The sequence below is a fragment of the Natator depressus genome, chromosome 24 (assembly GCF_965152275.1).
Source record: "Natator depressus isolate rNatDep1 chromosome 24, rNatDep2.hap1, whole genome shotgun sequence".
Classification (NCBI taxonomy): Eukaryota; Metazoa; Chordata; order Testudines; family Cheloniidae; genus Natator; species Natator depressus.
This window is the reverse complement of record NC_134257.1, coordinates 5950531-5972834: the sequence shown is the minus strand read 5'-3', so window position 1 is coordinate 5972834 and position 22304 is coordinate 5950531. Positions and strand designations below refer to the sequence as shown.

The 22304-nt window shown below is 52.3% G+C and overlaps 1 protein-coding gene across 7 annotated transcripts in view; it reads left to right on the top strand.

The window, feature by feature from the left end:
- ITGA10 (integrin subunit alpha 10) overlaps positions 1-22304 on the top strand; it is a 61568-nt gene that overhangs the window by 1163 nt on the left and 38101 nt on the right. For 2 of the 7 annotated variants that reach the window (XM_074938943.1, XM_074938942.1), the window contains exons 2-5: positions 4295-4421; positions 7985-8154; positions 9767-10006; positions 11358-11467. The exons of 1 other annotated variant lie outside the window; for it this stretch is intronic. In XM_074938943.1, coding sequence (XP_074795044.1) covers positions 9955-10006; positions 11358-11467 — 162 coding nt within the window. In that variant the 5' untranslated portion in view covers positions 4295-4421; positions 7985-8154; positions 9767-9954. Of the gene's footprint in view, positions 1-4294; positions 4422-7984; positions 8155-9766; positions 10007-11357; positions 11468-22304 lie in introns of those variants that run through there. 4 more of the 7 variants (XM_074938944.1, XM_074938946.1, XM_074938945.1 and 1 more) reach the window with 4 other exon arrangements.

Here is a 22304-nt window from a genome sequence, read left to right as displayed (position 1 = left end):
TTTCATGTTCTAACAGTCTTGGATGATAACCCAGCACATGCTGTTCATTTGAAGAACACTTTCACTGCAGATTTGACAAAACACAAAGAAGGTACCAATGTGAGATTTCTAAAGATAGCTACAGCACTCGACCCAAGGTTTAAGAATCTGCAGTGCCATCCAAAATCTGATCGGGACGGAGTGTGGAGCATGCTTTCAGAAATCTTAAAAGAGCAACATTCTGATGAAGAAACTACAGAACCCAAACCACCAAAAAAGAAAACCAACCTTCTGCTGGTGGCATCTGACTCAGATGATGAAAATGAACATGTGTTGGTCCACACTGCTTTGGATTGTTATCGAGCAGAACCCATCATCAGCATGGATGCACGTCCTCTGGCATGGTGGTTGAAGCATGAAGGGACATACGAATCTTTAGCCCGTAAATATCTTGCGATGCCGGCTACAACAGAGCCATGCAAACGCCTGTTCTCACTTTCAGGTAACATTGTAAACAAGAAGCGAGCAGCATTATCTCCTGCAAATGTAAACAAACTGGCTGAACAAGAAGTAGGACTGAGTGGACTTGTAGGTTCTAAAGTTTGACGTTGTTTTATTTTTGAATGCAGTTTTTTTTGTACATAATTCTACTTTTGTAAGTTCAACTTTCATGATAAAGAGATAGCACTACAGTGCTTGTATGAGGTGAATTGAAAAATACTATTTCTTTTATTTTTACAGTGCAAATATTTAATCAAAATATGAAGTGAGCACTGTACACTTTGTATTCTGTGTTGTAATTGAAATCAATATATTTGAAAATGTGGAAAACATCCAAAAACAATTATATAAATAGTATTCTATTATTCGCCAGCGCAATTAATTGCGATTAATTTTTTTTAATCGCTTGTCAGCCCTAGTTTATGTAATGTATTTATGCTGTACCTTTAACCACAAGGGCCCATTAGAGATGACCAGTTTCATTTCAGCCCACTGAGTCGACACTATGGGACTAATCTGCCCTGCCCCTTTGGGGATCTTTGCCATGGGGCCGAGTAGTCTCCTGTGAGCTTCACCGCCTTTGCATCGTGACTCATGGAAAGCAGAGGGGTTCCCTTAGCGCAGGGGAGGGCAAACTTTTTGGGCCGAGGGCCTCATCTGGGTGAGGAAATTGTATGCAGGGCCGGGGTTGGGGTGCGGGAGGAAGTGTGGGGTGTGGGAGGGGGTGCGGTGTGTAGAAATGGGCTCAGGGCAAGGTATTGGGGCAGAGGAGGGGTGCGGAGTGTATGAGGGGGCTCAGGGTAGGGGGTTAGGGTGCAGGAGGGAGCTCAGGGCAGGGGGTTGGGGTGCAGGAGGGGCGCGGGGTGTGGTGGGGGCTCAGGGCAGGGGGTTGGGTGCAGAAGGGGTGTGGGGTGCAGAAGGGGGCTCAGGGCAGGGGGGTGGGGGTGCACAGTGCAGGCAGGGGGCTCAGGGCAGGGAGTTGGGGGGTGCGGTGCAGGAGGGGTTCTGGATCTGGCCTGGCGCCACTTACCTAAAGCGGCTCTGGGGTGGCAGCTCCCTGCCTGCCTTCCCTGGCCCCATGCCATGCTGCTCCGGGAAGCAGCTGGCACCATGTCCCTGCACTGCCCCTTGGGGGGGGCCACAGGGCTGCATGCGCTGCTCTTGCCACGCCTCCAGGTACCTCCCCTGAAGCTCCCATTGGCTGCGGTTCCCTGTTCCCGGCCAATGGGAGCTACGGGGGTGGTGCCTGGAGGTAAGGGCAATGCACGGATCCCTCTGTGCCCCCCGCCCCCTCCTCCCCAGGGCGTGGTGCCCGGCGCTTTGGAGAGCGGTGCAGGGCCTGCGCCACCATGGGGGGCAATCCCGCGGGCCAGCTCCAAAGCCCTGAGGGGCTGTCGTTTGCCCACCCCTGCCTTAGCGTGATCCGTTTCTGGGATCTCCAACTGGCCTGCATTACTAAGCTCCTGAGATGATAGGCCAGGCCTGCTGAAATGTGGGGCAAGGGACCCAGACGAATGGGGCTACTGGCAGTTCTTGTCGGGGTTGCCCATGCACTTAGCATTCGCTGGGAATATGGCAGGGAAGTCCGTTCTGATCCTATGGTGGAGGCGGGGGTATCTCTTCCAAGTTACACTCAGACATCTGAAATCGAGCTTCTATTTCCGCCCCCCTCATTGACTTCCTTAGGGGCTGGCCTCCCTACAAGAACTTGCCCTGTCTAGAGCAGGAAGCCCAGCTCCAGAGTTCTGCTTGTGGGTCTGATCCTCTCTGGCTGCTTCTGTTTCCCCACTTTTACAGATTTTTTTTTTTTGCAGGGTGCTGGGGGGGAGGGCGAAATAACTACTTGTGAGAACAAATGTATATAAGGTGCTAGTATTTCGAACCAGCTGCCCCCGAATTCATGCTGGCTCTGACTTCAGATACTTTCTCCCCCGCGTAAATGCACCTTCTTTAAAACGACGTCGTTGTGGGTTTTTGTTTTTTCAGTGTAAAGGTCTCAAAAGGACGACAGGGCTCTGGGCAGGGCTCCCCGCAGGAGCCTTTGAGAAGTAACGTACAGCATGTTGCTGACACTTTATATTTAATAAAAGAGTGGTGTCTTTCCTAGCGTGGCCGCACAGTGGTTTTTAGGTGGGACGCTTTCAAACGGCCTTAAGTGAGCTGGAGGCAAAGTGTGTGTGTGTGTGTGTGCGCGAGTGCGAGAGGGGTGGTGGTACAAGCCCTGTGCACTTGTTTGGGGGAGATGCGTGACATACAGGGCCCTGTCTCACCGGGGCAGTGCTGTACAGGTGAGGGGTGGGGATGAAGACCTGGATGGAGGGGGCATATATAGGGAGATGCAGGAGACTGGCCCAGGTGACCTCTCCAGGTCCCTTCCAGTCCTACGATAGGAGCGTGTGTTAATCCGTTGTCTATGCAACGCTGCAGGCGAATGTGGGGATGGGAGAAATTCCCTCTCAGCCCGCACAGGTCATGCGGGGGCGGTAGCGCTAAGTAAAGGGTCAGTGTTCCAGCGGCTGATCCCTTCCTGCTGCCCGACTCGCCAGCCCCAGGGTGGCGAGAGTTTGCCTGCAGAGCCAGGCGGGCAGTACCCTGCGCTTAGTGGTTTTCAGGGAGGGTGGAACCGGAGAGGAAGTTGGTGCCACGTGGGATGTGGTGGAGAGAGGGAGCCAGATGGGGCAGGGGGGCCGCTCGACCTAGGCCGACCCCTCAAAGTAGCAGCCTGTCTGCCCCCTGTGCGTGCGTGCCGCTGGAACAGACTGGTTCAGTGCTGGGTTTGCAGGGAGTGGGTGAGCCGCCTTGTCTGGCTTGGGACCCTGTTTACCCAGGTGTCTGTTCCAAGCAGGATGCTGGCTTGGCTGGGAAAAAACCTCCCTTCTTCACACGTTGGGAAAATAACCCCCAGCCCTCCTGGGGGCCGAGCAGTAGCTGTTACCGCAGGCTCCAGTCCGCCACTAGGGGGCAATATCGCACCACTCCCCTGCACCAAGCTGCAGTGGGCTAAAAGCCAAGCAGGGCTGGGGACGGAGAAGGGGGGAACATAACTCCAGCAGGAAGGGTTGGAATGGACTGGAGGGGAGCGAAGTGCGGGGCTGTAGGGGCAGCCAGAATCCAGGCCTCCCTGAAACAAAGGGCGTGGAGTCTCCCTCCAGCTGCAATGCTGCTGTTCTCTTGCAGAAAGTCGTCCTCCCTCCCACGCCTCTGTATACATATGTGATCCCCTGTGCTACCACTTTACTGTCTCTGTAGGGTCCTCTTCCGTGCCCCCCCCCACCCCACCCCAAACAGGGAAATCCTCCCCTACTCCAATAGGAAGAGAGGAAGCAGCCACCCTGGAACAATCCCAATGGCTCATTTGCAGTCCAGATTCTCTGCTCATGGAGACGCTTGCACCTGTCTGCGACTCCAGGGAGTAAGCCCCTAGCCCAGTGCTGGGTGGGGGAGGTAGAAGGGGGTGTCAAGCCAGGTCTCAGCAGGTGCACTTTAAGCACTGTCTTATAAAGCTGCTGCTCTTAGATTATGATTGATTTCCCCCCCCACACACACACACACCCACACGCAGACAACCTCACTTTTCCCCCGGAGCACTTAAATACTGCTTGAGCCCATGTGCATCTGCCAGCGGGCCTAGGGTTCGGGAAAATCCTTGGCAATGCACTTGCTGGTGCAAGACTAGCCCGTGGCGAGAGGGCATTTCCTCCCCCCCCACCCCCCACCCCCAATCTGCTGCTTGGTTTGTGCCCTGAAGCAGGAGGCTGGGTGGATATAATTTTCCCTCTTGTATCTTTTCTCCCTCCTCTGTCTGTCCCCTGAGAGTAAGGCCCAGGCCCGTCGAGTTTGAGGCTCTGGCTGACGTTCCGGGGCTGCGTTTGTCAAGTGACTCATCGGTGATCTCTGATTTCCGACGGCGCTCGTCTCTACCACAGCACAGCCGCCTGCAGGCGAGTGTAGTCGTGCGCTCTCGGGGTTCTCAGCGGAGTGAGCTGGGATTTTTGAAGGGGCTTGGGCGCTAGGCGCCTCTATTTTACTGAACGTCAGTGGGATCTGGCACCGAATGCGCTCTTGGCCTCTACCCTGAATGCCTATTTAATGGCAGATGACGGCTGACTTGGATCCTGAAGGGAGTCATTGTGCACAGCTGGACAGGGTGACAACCTGAGGGCTTTTGGCAGAGGGTGCTGCATGCGGCCCTGCCCCCCTGCAGCTCCCACTCTCTGCCTTTAGCAGGACAGGCCCCGTGTAGGGGGAAATGGTCCTGCTGGTTAAACTCAGGCTGCAGTATCTGGTGTGGCCAGCAGGTGGCACAACCAAACCCCCCTCTTCTGCAGATTGGGAGTAGGTTGATTTTGGGGGCAGCTAAGAAACTGAATCTAAATTTTTAATCTTGCTTGTGGGGGGGATCTGCTCCCATGAGGAGGCCCTGGGGCAGGGGGCGGCGGCGGCAGGGCCAGGATGTGATCGACGTGACCGATCAGCGCAAACGCCCATCGCTGAACTCCTTCCCCTCATTCCAAATGGCATGACGCAGGCTCCGTCTCTCTCCGCTGCACCCCTGGGCCCCCCCTTATCACACAGGGCTGCTGTAGAAGGCCACAGACTCTTTTACTAGGCAACATACCTCTGCGGAAATGCAGGTAGCTCTGGGGTGGAGACTCACTTAGCTATAGCACGCTGCACAATTGTGCCACAGAGGAGAAATCTGGAGGGTGGGAGGGGGGCACTCTCCACCTGTATCCTTAGGCAAAGTGCCCTGTGGGATCTCTGCTGCCCACACAGCACAGCCAGGGCCTTGCCTTTTTAAGATCAGTGGCTGCTGTTTTGTGTATATTATCATAGCAAGTAGGACGCCGGCATGCTAGGTGCTGTACAAACAGAAGAAAACGATGGTCCCTGCCCATAGACCTTCCAAGCTAATCAACTCGGCTTGGCGTTTTGGCAGGGGCAGGGCGGGGCTGGCTCTCATCATCCAGTTGATAAGTGGCTGCATAGGTCTGGTTTCCCCAGGTCTGTCCCAGGATCTGGGGTACAGTATGATTCTGGGGCTGTCTCTGCTCGAGGGGTACTGGAAGGAGTACGGCGCCCCACAGAGAAATCCCCAGAGGCAGGCACTGCCTACAAACCCCGGTCAAGTCAGCAGCCCAGACGCCTCCCGCCACTTGCTCAGCGTCCTGCCTGGCCCTGCACTCGGCTGGCCAGTGCTGGTAGCAGCCCAGGAGGGAGGATCCCAGGGCTGCTGGCTTTGATTCCCCGTTGGGGAAGAGGCAGCCTCTAGTTCCACCCTTTAAAGCTACCGTGGTCCTGAACTGACCTTACAGCGCCAGGAGTCGCAGCAGGTGTCAGGCTGCATGTGCCTCCCCCTAACACCGGCCAGGCTTCATTCAGGGGCTGGACCACGTGTGGCTGTTGGAGGGGGGATGCCTGGGTCTAGCCCCAGCTCTGGGAGGGCAGTGGGGTCAAGTGGGTTGGAAGGGAAGGGAAGGGAAGGGACGTGGCTGGGAGTCAGGACTCCTGGGTTAAGAATGTAAGAACGGCCAGACTGGGTCAGACCAAAGGTCCATCCAGCCCAGCGTCCTTTCTTCCGACAGTGGCCAATGCCAGGTGCCCCAGACGGAGTGAACCTAACAGGTACTGATCAAGTGATCTCTCTCCCGACATCCATCTCCACCCTCTGACAAACAGAGGCTAGGGACACCCTTCCTTACCCATCCCGGCTAATAGCCATTAATGGACTTAACCTCCATGAATTTATCCAGTTCTCTTTTAAACCCTGTTATAGTCCTAGCCTTCACAACCTCCTCAGGCAAGGAGTTCCACAGGTTGACTGTGCGCTGAGTGAAGAAGAACTTCCTTTTATTTGTTTTAAACCTGCTGCCCATTAATTTCATTGGGTGGCCCCTAGTTCTTCTATTATGGGAACAAGTAAATAACTTTTCCTTATTCGCTTTCTCCACACCACTCACGATTTTATAGACCTCTAGCCTATCCCCCCTTCGTCTCCTCTTTTCCAAGCTGAAAAGTCCTAGCCTCTTTAATCTCTCCTGATACGGGACCCGTTCCAAACCCCAAACCCCTGGTTCTAGCCCCAGCTCGAGGAGGGGTGGGAGATAGGACTCCTGGGTTCTATTCCTGGCTCAGATTCCCTGTATTATCTTAGGCAGGTCCCTTCATCTCTGCCCCAGGTTCCCAGCTGTAAACTGGAGGTAACAATAAATGGCTCATGGGGGGGTGGTATTACGAGACATTCGTTAATGATGTGTGATGCTCTGCTGAAAGGTGCTGTCGAATGTATGTCCCTCCTGTCCCCAGAGCATTATGGGTAACGCCACCCAGTCCTCACTACAGGGCTGCCTGCCAAGAGCAGAGTTTGCTCATTAATTCTTATCCGTCCTCATCTGAAGAGCTCTGAGCGCTCCAGAAAAAGAAGGGTTTGTATTCTCAGCAGCCCCCTCCTCGAGGCGGGAAACTAAGGCCCAGCGCAGGGGAAACGGCTCACCCAACAGGTCAATAGCAGAGGTGACAAGGGGACCCAGGAGTCCTGACTTGCATTGCTATACACTAAGCCCCTCCACCATGCCTGTCTCCCTCACTTGTCACTGCTCTTGGTGCCCGCAGGGACTTCCGTTAGCGTTTATTTGCACTAGATTCTTGCCTCAAGTTAATTGACGGCCTCTTTCAAGGTGGCTAATGCTTGTGAAGGCGAGTGTGGACGCTCTGCAGCTTTTGGCTCTACAAGGGCTCTGCCGAGGGTAAAAGGTCTCTAGCATAGACAAACCCTACGGCCGCGTCTACACTAGGGAAAAAAGAGCACTTCCAACCCATGTTAAAACCCCAGTGAAGAGGAGGGAGTTTGTCATTGTTAACATGTGTTGGCAGGTCGAGATAAACCCCAGATCCCCCGTAATCTTTACCTCCACCTGCTTGCACACGTGAAAACCTCCAGCCGGTCTTGTCTTCACTAGGGTTTTACGTCGTGTTAGCTCGAGTTCAGAGCCTACCTTTTCTCCCCTAGTAAAGACAAGCTTTTAAGATTTTGACCTGTTTAAAAACACACCACATTTTGTCCGGGGCTCGTGTACATGTGGAAATTGACCAGAAAAGCTATTCCAGAACCGTTCCTCCTGGGGACTCTCTATTCCAGAATAAATCGCACTGTTCAGGAAGGATTAGTGCATTTCTAAAACAGAGTAATCCAGGAATCAAGTCACTCTTTATTGTGGAATAGAGGGTCCAGGCTGGCATTATACAGGATGAGCCATTCCAGTCAGGTTACCTGTGGGGGGACGGGAATGCCCGTGTTGAGCTGTGTTTTAAAAGCTGGCAGGGGTGGGATGAAACCTCTGAAGCCTGATGCTGCTCGATGATCAGTTGCCCCTCCCTGGCCCCCGCACATGTGTGTCTGTGTCAGCCCTCATTCAGGGCTTGGGGAGCTGTCATGTGCTTTTTCTGTAGCTGTTTTCCATCCAGACCTTCTAATTTCTTACCACCAAAGAATTTCCATCTCCAGGGCAACCCAATAGCAAGGATTTCCATCAGAGAGATGCGGCCACTTACCAGGCCCTGGGTGAGTGGCCAAGACAGGGATCAAGAACCAGGCTGAGGCTTTGGAGAATTGGAGCTGGGAGCGGTCCGGCATCCCGGGACATTATGGGAACTTAAATATCAAGACACCAGGAGGTACGTTTAAAGCCCCAACTGCAATTCTCTTAACGGTGAAGAGGGGAGAGGGGGACTGGGTTAAATACGAGGCCTCTTGCTTTGAGGGGTCTCAACCCTGGCTGGGCCACAGTGTCTGTAAACCTCCGTCCAGGGTGTTGGTGTCCCTGTCCCCCTGATCGACCTGTTAGTACTCCCAACTTGAGGGCTCAGTCCTATAGCTCAAGCTATAGCAGCAGCTGCTCTTAGCTCTAGAAGTCAGTGGTTCAATCCTGGGTTGTGACCAAGGCAGTAGCCACCACGCTTCCAGTTGTGGCCACCCCTGCAGCCCCACTAGGGAGCGGAGGGGTTAAAAGTGCCATGTGTCGATGAGGTGCCAGGGCCTCTGTTCTAACCCTGTCTGCATCAGCGGGGTGCATACCGGAGTACCCGTCTCTCCTGCTCTGGACAGAGAACTTTAAGTTCTAGTTGGAGGGGTTGGAAAACTATTGCCCACGTCCTGCGCTTTTGTGTCTGATCTGGCATGCGATCCCAAGCGTCCCCAGCTAGCTATGGGTAGTGGGGCCTGATCCAGAATCCTTGATGGAAATCAATGGAAAGTGACTTCAAAGAATCAGGTCCTGGAAATGTGATGCTCATGTCAAAGGTGACACTGCAGCACCCCCTGCTGGCCGAAGGTTAGACCAGCACTGGCTCACCCCTCCGAGCCAGCGGTGCCTAGCTAGTAATTATGAAATGTTATGTGCTCTGGCTGGCTGGCTGGCTGCTCCCTGCATCATTGCGATTCCTCTTGGTACGTTCTCTGTTGAATCACAGACACTGTGTGCAAGTGAGGTTAAGTGGAAAACCAGGGGGCGGGGGCTGAACAGGGGCTGAATTCATGGTCCCTGTCACTTCCAGCCCTGCCTTGGCTGGGGGCAAAGTCGCTAAGGGATGGAGGCGTGGAAATATGGGACATTTCTCTAGAATGCACCCCACACACAATACAGACGCCTACAAACCATAAGGATACTAATGGGTGGGGCGGGGGGACTTCAGTGTTACTTTGAAATGGTTCAAGACCCAAACCTTTGAAGGAAGTGTGGACGGGAGGGTTAACAAGCGTGCCAAAAGAGCAGCAAAATTTATTCCGCTTTTTCTTTAGGGTGTGCAAAGATGCAAGAATGGATTAGGTTAAAAAACCCAAACACCACTGCGAGGTGTTTGCACTTTTCTGCACACTCGGTCCTGGTTCTGAGGGCAAAAATACAGGAATGGCCTAATAAGAAGTCCCATGTGTTTGGAAGAGGATACAAAAAAGTGCAAATGTACAGGAGTATTTGACTCATCCATTCCTGTATTTTTGCATGTGTGCGGGGGGAATCCAGGGTAGGGTCCGGGGGGAGTATCTTTGCACGCTTTCCACGGGTACTTCGTGCAAACACTCAGAGCAGGCTTTGTGAAAAGAGAGCCTCAAAAAGCTGGGCTACAAAATCTCGCTTTCCCCAACTTGCTCCCTGCATCTGTTGCTGGGTGGTTTCTAGTTGGCTATTTCCCACCCCCCACCCGCCCCTCCCGGCTCCTTCATTGTTTCTGCTATTTTGGATTTTTTTTAAAAAAATAAGAAAATCCCTCCCCTGCCATTTATTTTTAGCAGCCAATTGAAATGTCTGGGAGATGAAGGAGGAAAAACTCTGAGTGGCGGCGTGTAATAAAGCAGCCGAAGACAGAGTAACCTTTGAGGCAGAGGGAGTGAGCGGCGCTCACATACGCTCGCACCATGCCCAGTTTGGCTCTCCGCTCTCCCGGAACAAACGCTCCGGCCGGACTCTAACTGGTGCTATGGAACCATACGGCCGTCTCTGTGTCCTCTGCAGTCTGCTGCTGCTTAGAGGTAAAGAAGCTGGTTCTTAATTTCTTTATATAAAAAGGGAGGAAAAACAAACCCCAGCAGGACTGTGAAATCCAGGACTGACTTGAGTCTTACTTCACCAGGAGAGATTTTCCAAGTCACCAGTGGGCACCCAGTGGCCAGCCTAACTGGCCACCTAATGCCCATTGTGTCTTTGGCAGTTTTCCCTTCTAATCAGTGCCCACTGGTGCAGGCGAAATTAAGCCGTAGAGCCCTCGTCTTGTGCCCTGGCTAGCCTGGGATGTCCCAGCTGCCCAGACCGTGGGCTTTGAGGAGTTAACCGTGGGTTGGAATGCAAACATTGCTCTAGTTTTTCTGGTGCGTTGCTGCCGGGCTGGAGGAAAGTGCCGGGTTTTTGTGGGTAAGGGATAACGTGGCTCTCCGAGTGCCAGGGGAGACTCGCCCGGGCTCCGGGCTCCATGGGCGTGCACGCGATACTTCAAATGCAGAAGCCGTTGAGTGGGAGAGAGAATCTGCCTCGTCGGGTGGACAACCTGGAGGAGTGGGAAATTGGCGCCGGGTGGGCGATTCGTGTCGTCTGTAGACCGTTGATTGCTGGTCTGTATAAACCCGCCGAGGAAACGTGTCACAGCTCTAGTGCATCTGCTCCCAATGAAGCCCTGGCTGACACGAAGCAGAGAGAGAGCCCTGGATGGTCCCTCTGCATACTGATGTGCTCCCTCTGCATTCTCAGCTGGGGGGATCGCAACCGGGTGTCAGGGATTGACACCCCCCGGCCCTTCCCGTGTTGCTAAGTGTATGTGGATGCCTGGTTGGATCCATGGCACGGAGGGGGGGCCCAAGTATGGGAAATGGGGGGTCCAGGTGAGATGGAAAACATGGAATACTTGTTCTAAAATGAAGCTTTGCTGTAGATAATGGTCTTGTTAGGGGGATGTTGACACCCGCCTCTCTCCTGGAAAACTTCTCACCCTTGCACTTTCTGGTGTCACTTCACAGCCCGTAGCACAGGTGGCAGAATAGGATAGATGGCTCCAGGGGTTAAGTACCCTGCCTGACTCTGCTCAGAGCAGGTCCACACACCACCTGGTGGCTAACACACCACTGTCCTATCGACACTGGTGGTAGAAAGCCCTCTGGGGAAGGGACCATCTTGCTCTGGGTTTGTACAGCGCTTAGCACGACTGGGTCCAAAAACCAATTGGTGCCACGGGGGGGGGGCGACTGCAGTGTAAAAAGAACTGCGCTGCTGCCTTTACTTCCCCCAAAGCGCTTGTGTGCTCGGGGCCTGAGAAGGACCAGGGCTCGGTGTCCGTACCTGGGTGCAGGGACGGTGCTTAGGAATCTGCAGCGTTGTACCTGGGTTTTGTAGAATCGCCTCAACTCCACGCCTCTGACTGGCAGCACCGGAATCGTTCCGACGTCGCGTCCGGCGTGCCACACCCAGAGCTGAACCCAGGGCGCGGTGCACAACGAGTTGGGGTAGGTCTACTTACCCCCCTGCTCCCGAGCAAGGACGGGGTTGGAGCCAATCTGTGGGCGGGTGAGAGCCTGCACCCCCGGATTCTGGGAGCGGGTGAGCGCGGACGCTGGGTTCTTTGTCTTACAGTTGCAACCAGACACTCAGCTGGGATGCGGATTCCGTCGTACTGGGTGCAAATCCATAGACGGTCTCTGACCCCTGGGAACATACAGTCTAGAAAGGTCAGGGGGAGGAGGCTGGGATTCCCCCACTCCTATAGAAGAGGGAAACTGAGGCCCAGACATGGAGTGAGCTGCCCCACATCACACAGGGACTCGGTGGCAGAACCAGCTCTCCAGAGCCCCAGCCCCGTGTCTTAACCACAAGGCCAGTCTCGCTCTCCTGGGCTAAGCGTCGATTGCTCTGCTTTCTAGAGGCTGCACGTGGTCTGGGGGAGGGGAGAGGGTGCCGCCGCAGCATTCCCCGGGCAAACGTTTCTGTGCAGAGTCAGACCAGGGAGCTGCAGAGGAAAAGCGTGTCACGGAAACGCCGGCACAGCTGGCTTTGCAATGTGCGGGCCCCATATGGGCACCATGCAGGCTCTGCCGGGGGCTGCACGCCCAGCGCTGGCTGGAGCCTGCTGTCGCTGTCGGGGGGGGGGGGGAGGGAAGGGGGCGGGAGTGGGGCAGGGAGGAGCTTGTGGCTAGAGCTTGGGGGAGTTGGTGTATTTCCATCGTGAGCGAAGTGTCAGGGGTTAAAGAACCGGCTCGGAGCTTCATCAGATGCTCTCGGATTCCTGGGTTCAGCTGGAATCAGGCAGAGCCACGTTCCCCCAGAGGCTGCGGCTCCCTCCTAGCTGCATCTGAGCGGCAGCACGGGGCTGGGATGTAGGACTCCTGAGTTCTGTCCCGGCTCTGGGTGGGGAGTGGGGCCCAATGGTTACAGCGGGGCGGGACAGGCGTGGGAGATGAGACGGCTGGGTTCTGCGGTTGGCTCGGGAAGGGAGTGGGGTCTCGTAGTCGGAGCTGATGGGAAGCGGGACTCCTGGAGTCTTTTCCCAGCTCTCCCACCGACTCGCTGTGTGACCCTTGCTGAGTCATTTCCTCCCCCGTCCGGGACAGCGATGCCCACCTCGCGAGCAGGCTGGGGGAGGTGCTTTGAGGGCCTTCGCTGCTGTACGTGGGTACCGTGCTCATCACCACGAACGGGGCGGGGGGGAGCCCCGGTCCCCTGGGTGCTGGCCCAGGCAGTGGCGAGGGAGGGTAGGCAACCCAAGGGCACTCAGTGGCATCCTTCAGCTACTACCCGCTGCCAGAGCATGCTGCTCAGCATCAGGGCCCAGGAGCTGGGGTGGGGAAGCGCCATGTGGGGCCGGGCATGCTGGGACGTATGATTCGGGGCTCTTGTCCCAACGTCCATCTGACAGATGCTGCCCAGGCGAAGTGATGAGGTTCCTTATGTCCTTGGGCTGAGGACAGAAGACGCTCCCTACGGGCAGTTCCCCCAGCAGCCTGCCCTGCAATCCTGGACTCCTCCTGTTTTTTTCATGACCTGGTGAAACGGGGCACGTTGCTCGCTTCTGCAGCTGGCCTCTCTGTGCCCCTGGGGGAGGAGAAGGGGGGCCCGGCTGGCTGCTGTCAGTGAAGCCCTGAGGGGCTGCGGGTCAGTGGGCGCAGGGCTGGCACGTAGCCCACTAGCATTGGAGGATGATCTGTTGTGAGCTGTTTGTCCCCGTATCTGCGGCCAGGCTCTGCCCTGGGGAATCGGACAGGGCAAGTGGAGCAGGGAGAGGGGTAGCAACTTGTCCAACATGCCACCCCGCTGCAGAGCCCAATCTGGGATTGGAACCCAGGAGTCCAGGCTCCTTGCTCCAACCACTGGATAAACTCTTACTCAAGCAGCTATCCCAGAAGCTCCCAACGCGGCCATCCTCCCGTTCTGCCACGGGTAGCTGCTCTTCCAATGTGCCTCCAGGACCCTTTGCATCAGTTCCATCTGAGACAGAGGTGCTGGAATGAACTGATAACTTCAGGAAGCAATGAGTCCCGGGCCCGGATGGTCTCTGTCCCAGAGCTCAGAAGGAGCTCAAGTGTGCAGTGGCTGAGCTGCTGGCGAGAAATACGCCATATTTTAAAAACAGCTGCTATACTGGAGGTTGGAAGGCTAGCAAATGTTTTACCTTTATTGGAAGGAGGGTCTAGGGGAGATCCAGGGAATTACAGACCAGGAATCTAAACAGCTGTACCTAGGAAATTGGTTGGAACAGTTACATAGAATAAAGCTCCTGGAAGAGCACGAGACGATCAGGTCAGCACGCAAAGGAAAACCGTGTGTCTCTAATCTACTAGAGTTTTTTGAATGTCGCAGTCAAATGGATAAAGGAGAACAGAGTGGCATGACTCCAAAGACCTTTGACAAGAAGTTACTCAAGAAACGAAGTCGTCATGGGATAAGAGGGGAAGTTTTGTCATGGATCAAAAACTGGCTGGAAGACAAGAAACAGATTAGGAATAAATGGCGAATTGTAATCATGGCAAAAAGTTAACAAGGTAGCATCTCGTGGCTCCATTTGAGGTCCAGCATTAAATATATCGGCTGATCTGGAAAAGAAGGGGTCAGACATGAGGAAGAAAATCTTGCAGATGACAAAGTTTATTAAGGAGACAGGGTGGGCGGGGTAATATCTTTTATTGGACCAACTTCTGTGGGTGAAAGAGACGAGCTTTCGAGCTACACAGAACTCTTCTTCAGATCTGCAAAACCTCTCCTGTTAAGAAACTGGAAAGATTGGGATTGTTACCTTAAAAAGGAGATGGATAAGTGGGGGCATAAGTCTATCAATTAGCAAATCAAAGTTCCTGAGCTAGCTTCGCTAGACTCTGTTCTTCCTGTCTTGGAGAACGAACGGACATTCACTGGAAATGAAAGGTAGCAAATTCAAACCCATAAAGGGTGCGATTAGACTGTGGAACTCATTGCCACAGGGTGCTATCAAGGATAAGGACTTCACAAGATTAAAAAAGGGATTGGACACTTATATGGATAACAAGAATGGTTGCTGTGACTGATGCTAACTCATGGATGGAAGGGATTTTGAATCACATGCTTCTGGGCTTCAGCCCATCTCCTACTGAGTGAGATTAGCCCACATCTGCCTTCTGTGGGGTTCTCACACCTTCCTCTGAAGCAGCTGCTGACTGTCAGCGACAGGCCACTGGAGCCAATGGACCTTGGGTCTGATCCAGTCTGCCAGCTCCTGTGGTCTTGGAGCAATTCCCAAGAGACTCTGCAGGAATCTGCACAGTGTTTTAGCAGGGGAGAGCAGAGGGGAGGAATAGGGGAGCAGCTTGCCCTGCCTTTCCCCTGGCTCCTTGGGGCTCCCCACCAAGCTGTAGTAGCTCTTGAGACCAGGTGACGCTGGCCCTTTTTTTGGAAAGTCCTGGCCCTTTTAGGCCAGCCTGGGCCCCAGAGTCTGATTGGACTGCTGGGAGCCCTGAGCTACAGCTTCAGACAGATCCCAAACTTAGCAATTCCAGAGGAGCTTGGAGGTTTGAACCCTCCTCTCCCAAATTCAAAAGCTGGAGACCGGACCCAAATGCTGTTCCCGACACTCGGGAGCTTTCCATGCTGCCAGACTGACCTTCTCTCTCAGGGTATTTCTGCACTGAAGTCAGGGGGTACATGGGCCCCCGCTAGCTTTAATCAGGCTAGCTAAGGTGCCCATAGCAATGACGTCGTGGTGGCAGCATGGGCCGGACAGACTGGCTGGATCCCAGGGTGATCTCTCACACGGCTGGCCTGTGCTAAAAACACGGCTTCCCTGCTAGCAGTCCCGGAGCTAGCTAGATCAGCACTAGCTCAGGTATGACTACTCAAGCCGCGACTCTGCAGTCAGCTGTAGCCTCGAAGCACTGGGACATCTTCATTGCTCTGAGCTGGGCAGGAGCTGGGCAGACTGAGCGCAGTGAAAACCAGCTGGAAAATGCCCTGGCTTTGTGTGGAAAAGTGGAAGAAACTTTTATTTTATTTTACTTTCTTTCTTTAATCAGAATTTCCCCAGGAACAACTTGATGTTTTGTTGGTTGCCTTTTTAGGTTTTTTTTTTTTTTTTTGGGGGGGGGGGGGGAGGAAAAAGCAAAAGCAGAATCTGAAACATTTGGGAGGTGACGTTGGAAAATCAAAACTCAGACAAACGTTTCAGTGGCTTTTTATAAAATGTTGATGAAAAACAGCTTTTCATTAAAATTACATCTGGATTTCTTTGTGGGGGAGAGTGGGGGAAATGTCCCACCAGCTCCTCTCATCTCTGAGCAGCAGGTTGGCCTTCTCCCCTATGCCCCCCAGCAAGCAATGGCATAGATCACTGCACATCTGGAACTGCTTTGACTCGTCCCATCCTGCCCTCCCCATCCTGCTCCAGGGGATTGGCAAGCATTCGCTGTGGTGGCTGAGAAATTCCCGGAGGATATTTTTTCTCAGAGGGAAATATTTTGGCAAATCAGGGAGATTTTCTTGGGCTTCTTTGCAGCCCCGAGCCTGCCACTTGCTCACGGCATAGCCAGCTCATAATTTAAATTTGTTAGTCTCTAAGGTGCCACAAGTCCTCCTTTTCTTGTTGCAGATATAAGTATCTCTCTTTTATAGAGACTTAGATTTAGACTCTCCTATGTCTAGAAGCAGCCCGTTTTCCCCACCGCTGTCTGCCCAGAGTGAGAGATGTAACTCTGCCGTGAGATGTCTCCATGATTGCAGCCTCCTTTTCCTATAATAGGTCGTTCTTTGTCCTCTCCACCTTTTCTTCCCTCCAGGTGGAATCCAATCGACGACATACCTTGAGCTTGTGCTTATAGAGGGGGAAACTGAGGCAAAAGAAGGGCAGTCTTGCTGTATTTGGTGTTTCCGAAAGCTGCAGCTTCTGGAGTCATGTGATTAAGTGAAAATCACAGCTTGCTTTCTTTTTTTTTTTTAAATGTTTCTGGCCCTCATGCTTGCAAAGAAAAGTCTGACCCAAGTTCGGTCACAAAGGCTCACAAATCTCATGGCGGACTGCAACCCCAAGCATTCAGAAATCCTGAGTCAGGCCCCCAAAAAATCATGACTGACTTAAAAAAATCCTGTTTTTTTTTTTTTTAAATATCTAATTGTGTCTTCTGGTTTCTGAGAACGAGGTCACATGTCTGAGCTTTTCTTTATAACTTACTAGAAACATACCTTTTTAATAAGATTCTCGCATGACTCCAGCAGCTGAGGTTTTTGGGGAAAACATACCAATATCTTGGAACTTGTGATAAACCAGCAGCGTTTGGCAACGTAGGCTTAGCTTGGGTTTGAAGAGAGACGGGGAGTGGCTGGGTCATTACCCGTATTGAATCTATTTCCTTAAGTTAAGTATCCTCGTGCCTTCTTGTCAACTGTCTAAATGGGCCATCTTGAGTATCACTACCAAAGTTTTTTTCTCCTGCTGATAATAGCTCATCTTAACTAATTAGCCTCTCACAGTTTGTATGGTAACTTCCAACTTATCTGTATGTGTGTATATATATCTATATATGTCTATATATATATCTATATCTATATCTTACTATATGTTCCATTCTATACATCCGATGAAGTGGGCTGTAGCCCATGAAAGCTTATGCTCAAACTTAATTTAGTAGTTTAAAAACCGTAAGGTATTTATGCCAATCTGATGATTTTAGGGGATTTTGGAACGCTTGTGGCTGACAATACTGTACTTAACACATAGTTGGAGGGTCTCTTCCATCCAGGAGAGTAGTGTGGAGTTCCTCTTTTGTTTACATGTCTAATTGGTTCCAGGCTAGTCCATTTAATTTACATATAAACTCCCCTTCCTTGGCGTGAGTGTGTGTATGGAGGAGGGGAGCCTGAGTAGAGGAAGGAAGGAAGAAGTGGCATTCTTGCTAAGCTCCGCCCGTGATGCCAAGCTCCACCCACAGTGCTTGAATAGCTGTCATGCTTTTGCTTAAATAATTGGCAGGGAAATAGTTAACAAGGAGACTTAACCAGAAGAGATACTACTTGGCACCATTGCAGTAGCATTTTCCACTCATAACTCTCAAAATGCTTTGCAAGAATAGGTGTCTTCATCTTGTAGGTGGGGAAACTGAGGCACAGAAAGGCAGGAATTTGGCCAAAGTATCCCTGGGAGTCGGTGACAGAGCTGGGACTAAAACCCAGGTCTAACTTTAGAATGGGCATCGCTAGGTTTCAGGGTGAACACTATGTGGAGCCAGATCAGGGCAGTTCACATGTCCCCTGAGAAGTACCGGACACTAAGACAGCCCTGCTGCAGGATGCTACTTCTAAGGCACTTAGGCTGACAATCCTTGTGGGTGGGTGGCCACATTCCCTGTTGCTCTGCACCTTGGCCAGTTACATCCCACTGACATTTTGGAAAAAAAAAAATTTCAAATTCATACCAAAAATGACTGAAAATTCCAGACAAGTTCAATTTGGGACCATCAAAACATCTCATTTGGATAATATTGAAAACACTGTTTCGACATTTATAATATGTTAACATTTTGTACGCTATGTATGCCTAATACATCTAAAATTAATATTTTAAATACCGTTTTACTAAATAAAATGAATCCAAGCTAAATGTTTCAACCTTTCCCATTAACAAATTGAGTTGAAATCAACAGGTCAACGTGAAACATTTAGGTTTCAGTGAAACTGCATTTTTCAGTGGAAAACTATTCTGCCTAATTTTGTAGCTGGTGCTGCTTGATACCTTTCAACAGGGACTGGACGGCTCTTTCTGAGACCCTACTTACGGTGATGGTGGCCTGGAGGGTACCATACACTGCATGCTCCTCTAGCCTGGGTATAGATGACAGTGTAGTCGCTGAGGCTCTGCTTAGGTAAGCAAAGACATGCCAGAACCTTAGGGTCTGTACCATACACGGCTCTCTACACACCCAGCCAGCGCCTCTCACATGTAGTGCCCACTGCTGGAGCCTTTTCCTGCCTCAGGGAGCTGCTGGAGCTTTTTCCCACTGCCTCCCCTGTACTAAAAACTTTCACTGCTGCGTGTAGCTACACACGCAGGTAACATATAGATAAGACTAACCAGTTTATTTGAGCATGAGCTTTCGTGAGCTACAGCTCACTTCATCGGATGCATAGCATATCGTGGAAACTGCAGAAGACATTATATACACACAGAGACCATGAAACAAAACTTCCTCCCACCCCACTGTCCTGCTGGTAACAGCTTATCTAAAGTGATCATCAAGGAGGGCCCTCCTTGATGCTATGCATCCGATGAAGTGAGCTGTAGCTCACGAAAGCTCATGCTCAAATAAACTGGTTAGTCTCTAAGGTGCCACAAGTACTCCTTTTCTTTTTTCTTTTTACGAATACAGACTAACACGGCTGTTACTCTGAAACCTGTCATAGATAAGACTGCTAACATCATTTTCTGACTTAAACTGGGGAAGTGGGATCACTGCAGCATCTTTAGCTGGACGCAGAAACTTTGAACATTAGATATCCAGGTGTATTGCGATAATAATGCAAATCTTCAGACCCACATACAAACCCCACTGGCAGATTAAATAATTTTTCTGGCAACTGGCAAATATGTAAAAAAAAAAAAAAAAAAAAAAAACCCAGCCAGGCCGATCAAATACCAGCCAGGCGCGAACCTACTCCACCCACAGATTATTTAGGTTGCGACAGGCCATAAACATTTACAAATGGGTCCTGAGTCCACAAAAGGTTGAGAACCACTGCTCAGTGCAAGGCTCCCCGGGTGAGCTTCCCTGGCCTGTCTTACGCAGGAGGTCAGACCAGACCATCACGACGCTGCCTTCTGGCTCTAAATGTCCGACATTTTTAAAGACAGCAATAACATATGAGGTTAACTGGCAGGTCCGGGCTGGGACAAACAAGGCTCTTGACTCTGGGCCGTTGCAATTCTCAAAATATTTTAAGACAACGAGAATTTTTTCTCCCTTTAATTTGAGTTTCCTAAAATACGCGTGTGGGCTAATTTCCGAAGCTGGCCTCTCGGTGCTGCTGGTAATTAGTTAGCCAGCCACGCAAGGAATTTGCAGCGTGTGCATGTGATCCATACTGGGGCGAAGGCGCTCTATTTTCAAACTACACCCTGCGTAATTGCTAGTCTGTTTTCTTCCTGAGGTTTGCTGTGAATCTGGGGCACGGTCGGCTCCCGAGACAGAGGAGTCACTGTGCAAGGGGCGCAGCCTCCGCCCTCTCCTTACACATCCTCAGAGAGGCAGGAAATACACTGCCCCGCTCGGCCCTGCCAAGCTGGAGCCTGTCACTGGGAGGTTGTTATGATCTCAGCTTGGAAACTATAATTTCAGGACAACTCCTCCAGTCTGGATCCTCACTGACACCCATGCACAAAATGCATCAGACGCTCTTAATGCTGGCCGCATCATGGGCTTGATTTATAGCTCCTCCAAGGTCCTTTCGATGCTGCCCTGACAGTGTAAAGCAGCCTTAAAAACAAGTGTCAATTACAGTTAACTCCCACCCACCTTGGAAGGGCCCCGACATTGCCAGGGCCTGTGTGCACATGGAAATCAGGCCCTGTATATTTCAAAATAATGCGCAGGTTTCGCAGAAGAGTGAGAGCGGTGAACATTTTTCACGGACCCCCCCGCTGCTTTCACTGCCTGTTTTAGCCCTTGGACTGGTGCAGTAAATTCAGTCACTTTCCCCTGGTGGTTCACGGTCAGTTTCGTTTCCTCGTCCTCGTGGATTCGGTTTTTAAGGTGCTTCTCTGAAATGGTCTAGTCGCGTAGTGGACTAAAGGGCTTCTGGGTTCCAGGCCCCAGTTCTGGGAGGCGGGGGAAACATGAGCTATGGGATCAGAGAAAGAGGCCGTGAGTTGGGATTCTGTACCTGCTCTGGGCGAATTTCTTCCCTTCACCGTGCAGCTGCAGGAAGGCAGGACTGATTCTTCCCTACGCGAGCGTGAGGGTTAATTGTGATCCGTAAAGTGCTTTGGGATTGGGATGTGATGCAAAGTAGCACTGAGATCAGCAGGCACAGGGAGGAGCCTTGGGGCTACAAGATGTTTTTAAGGAGATGGGACTAAATTATCACTTTGGGATAAGCCCAGCTCACTAGGGCTCATCCCCTGTTTCTGTGCCACGGGCTGCTTGGGACATTAAAAGAACCAGAACATCCATCTTGCAAGGAGTCCGGCAGCACAGCACCTCCTAGTGCCAACTTGGGAACAGCGTTTGCCTCTTGGACCAGACGAGACAGGACTGGGGTGTTGTAAGAGCTGGTTGGGAACCCGAATTTCTGTTCCCTGAGAAATTCTGACACGTAGAAATGTGGTGGTGGGTGTTCCCAATGAAATGAAAATCCAAAACATCCCACGAAACGAAAATTCTGACATTTGGATTTGGGACCCTTCGAACACTTTGCTTCAGTAGCACGGCCATTTTTGCTTTGACGTTTGTTCTCCATTAACAGGAAAGATAAAATCTGAAAAATATTTTAAACATGAACAGAAATCAAAACATTTCAGCTGGATAGCGTCGTTTCGATTGATTCTTGACTTTTTCCCATTGCAAAATTTCCTCGAAATTAACATGTTCCCATGAAATATTTCAATTTTGCCAAAGCCGCTTTTTGCAATTGGAAACGGCTGGGTCTGTATTTTTGTTGACTAGGTCTCGCTTGAACAGTAGAAAGGGGATTGCACTGGACACAGACAGACAACCTGCTGTTGTTCTCTCTGGGTATGTCTACGCACTAGCAGGCAGCATGCCTCCCAGCTACGTCGGCAGGTAGCTGCTCAAGATATTGCGGTACAAGGGGCACCGTGGGCTAGCCGCCCTGGTACAAGCCCATGCGACCTCCTGGGTCTGCGCTCGAGTGGCTAGCCCCTAGTGCGCGAGCTTGAGCCGAGCTCGCGTGCGGCTGTCTACCCAGTCTCGGAGGCAGGCTGCTAGCTGCAGTGCAGACGTAGAGCGTCAGGCCTTCGCAGGCAAAGGTTCTCCGGAGATAGCCACGCCGACTACGCTATTGAGTTACCAGCACCGCTCCCAGCGGCCTGTCTCTCTACCTCCAATCCACGCTCACGCAAGGCCTGACCCGGCTTCGCTAATCCGCCCTTCCGCAGTGCGGCTCTGTCTCTGGCTGGCGCACAGCCCAGAGGCACAACGGCCTGCAGTTAGCGGAGGTGGGGTTTTGTCTCTGGCCATGAAGGGCCTGTGCCTCTAGACCAAGAGGTCGCAGGTTCACATCCCGGGGCTGGCTACACCCCCCACCCTCAGGGCATTGCATTACAAGTGGGAAGGGAGGTTGGAATTGGGTGGCTGGCTGATGCTCGAGCGAAGGGGAGAGAATGCAGCCAACTGGAGAGAGTACGGCCCAGGGTAGATCTGACCGAGTTGTGGCTTGAAAGGGCCTAGAATTGGAGTCCGACGGAGAGTGGGCCTGGGCACCAAGCAGTGCTCTCTGCGAGGATAGCCTCCCCTGAGCTGGCAGTAACCCTAGCATGGTCAGTGGTTTCCAGCACTGCTCTCTAAATCCCATTAGCGGTACGCGGGGGAGGGGACTGTCGCTATCTGGGCCTCGTTTAAAGCATGTGCGTGCCAGACCAATCCACCCCCTCCTGCTCGCGGTCGGAGAGGCTGCTGCTGGGCCACACGGGAATCGGGTCCCTTTTCCTCTCGTCTTACCCTGCAATGCTGTCACAGGGCTGGAGTTCAGCTCTGGTCTGGTGGGGAAGAGGCCCCGTAGCCCAGGGGTAGGGTCCAGGCCTGGGAGCCGGGAAGGGTGTGGGTGTGACAAAGCCGGGTGAGCGGTAATGCGCGGTTGGAAACAATCACTTGAACTCTT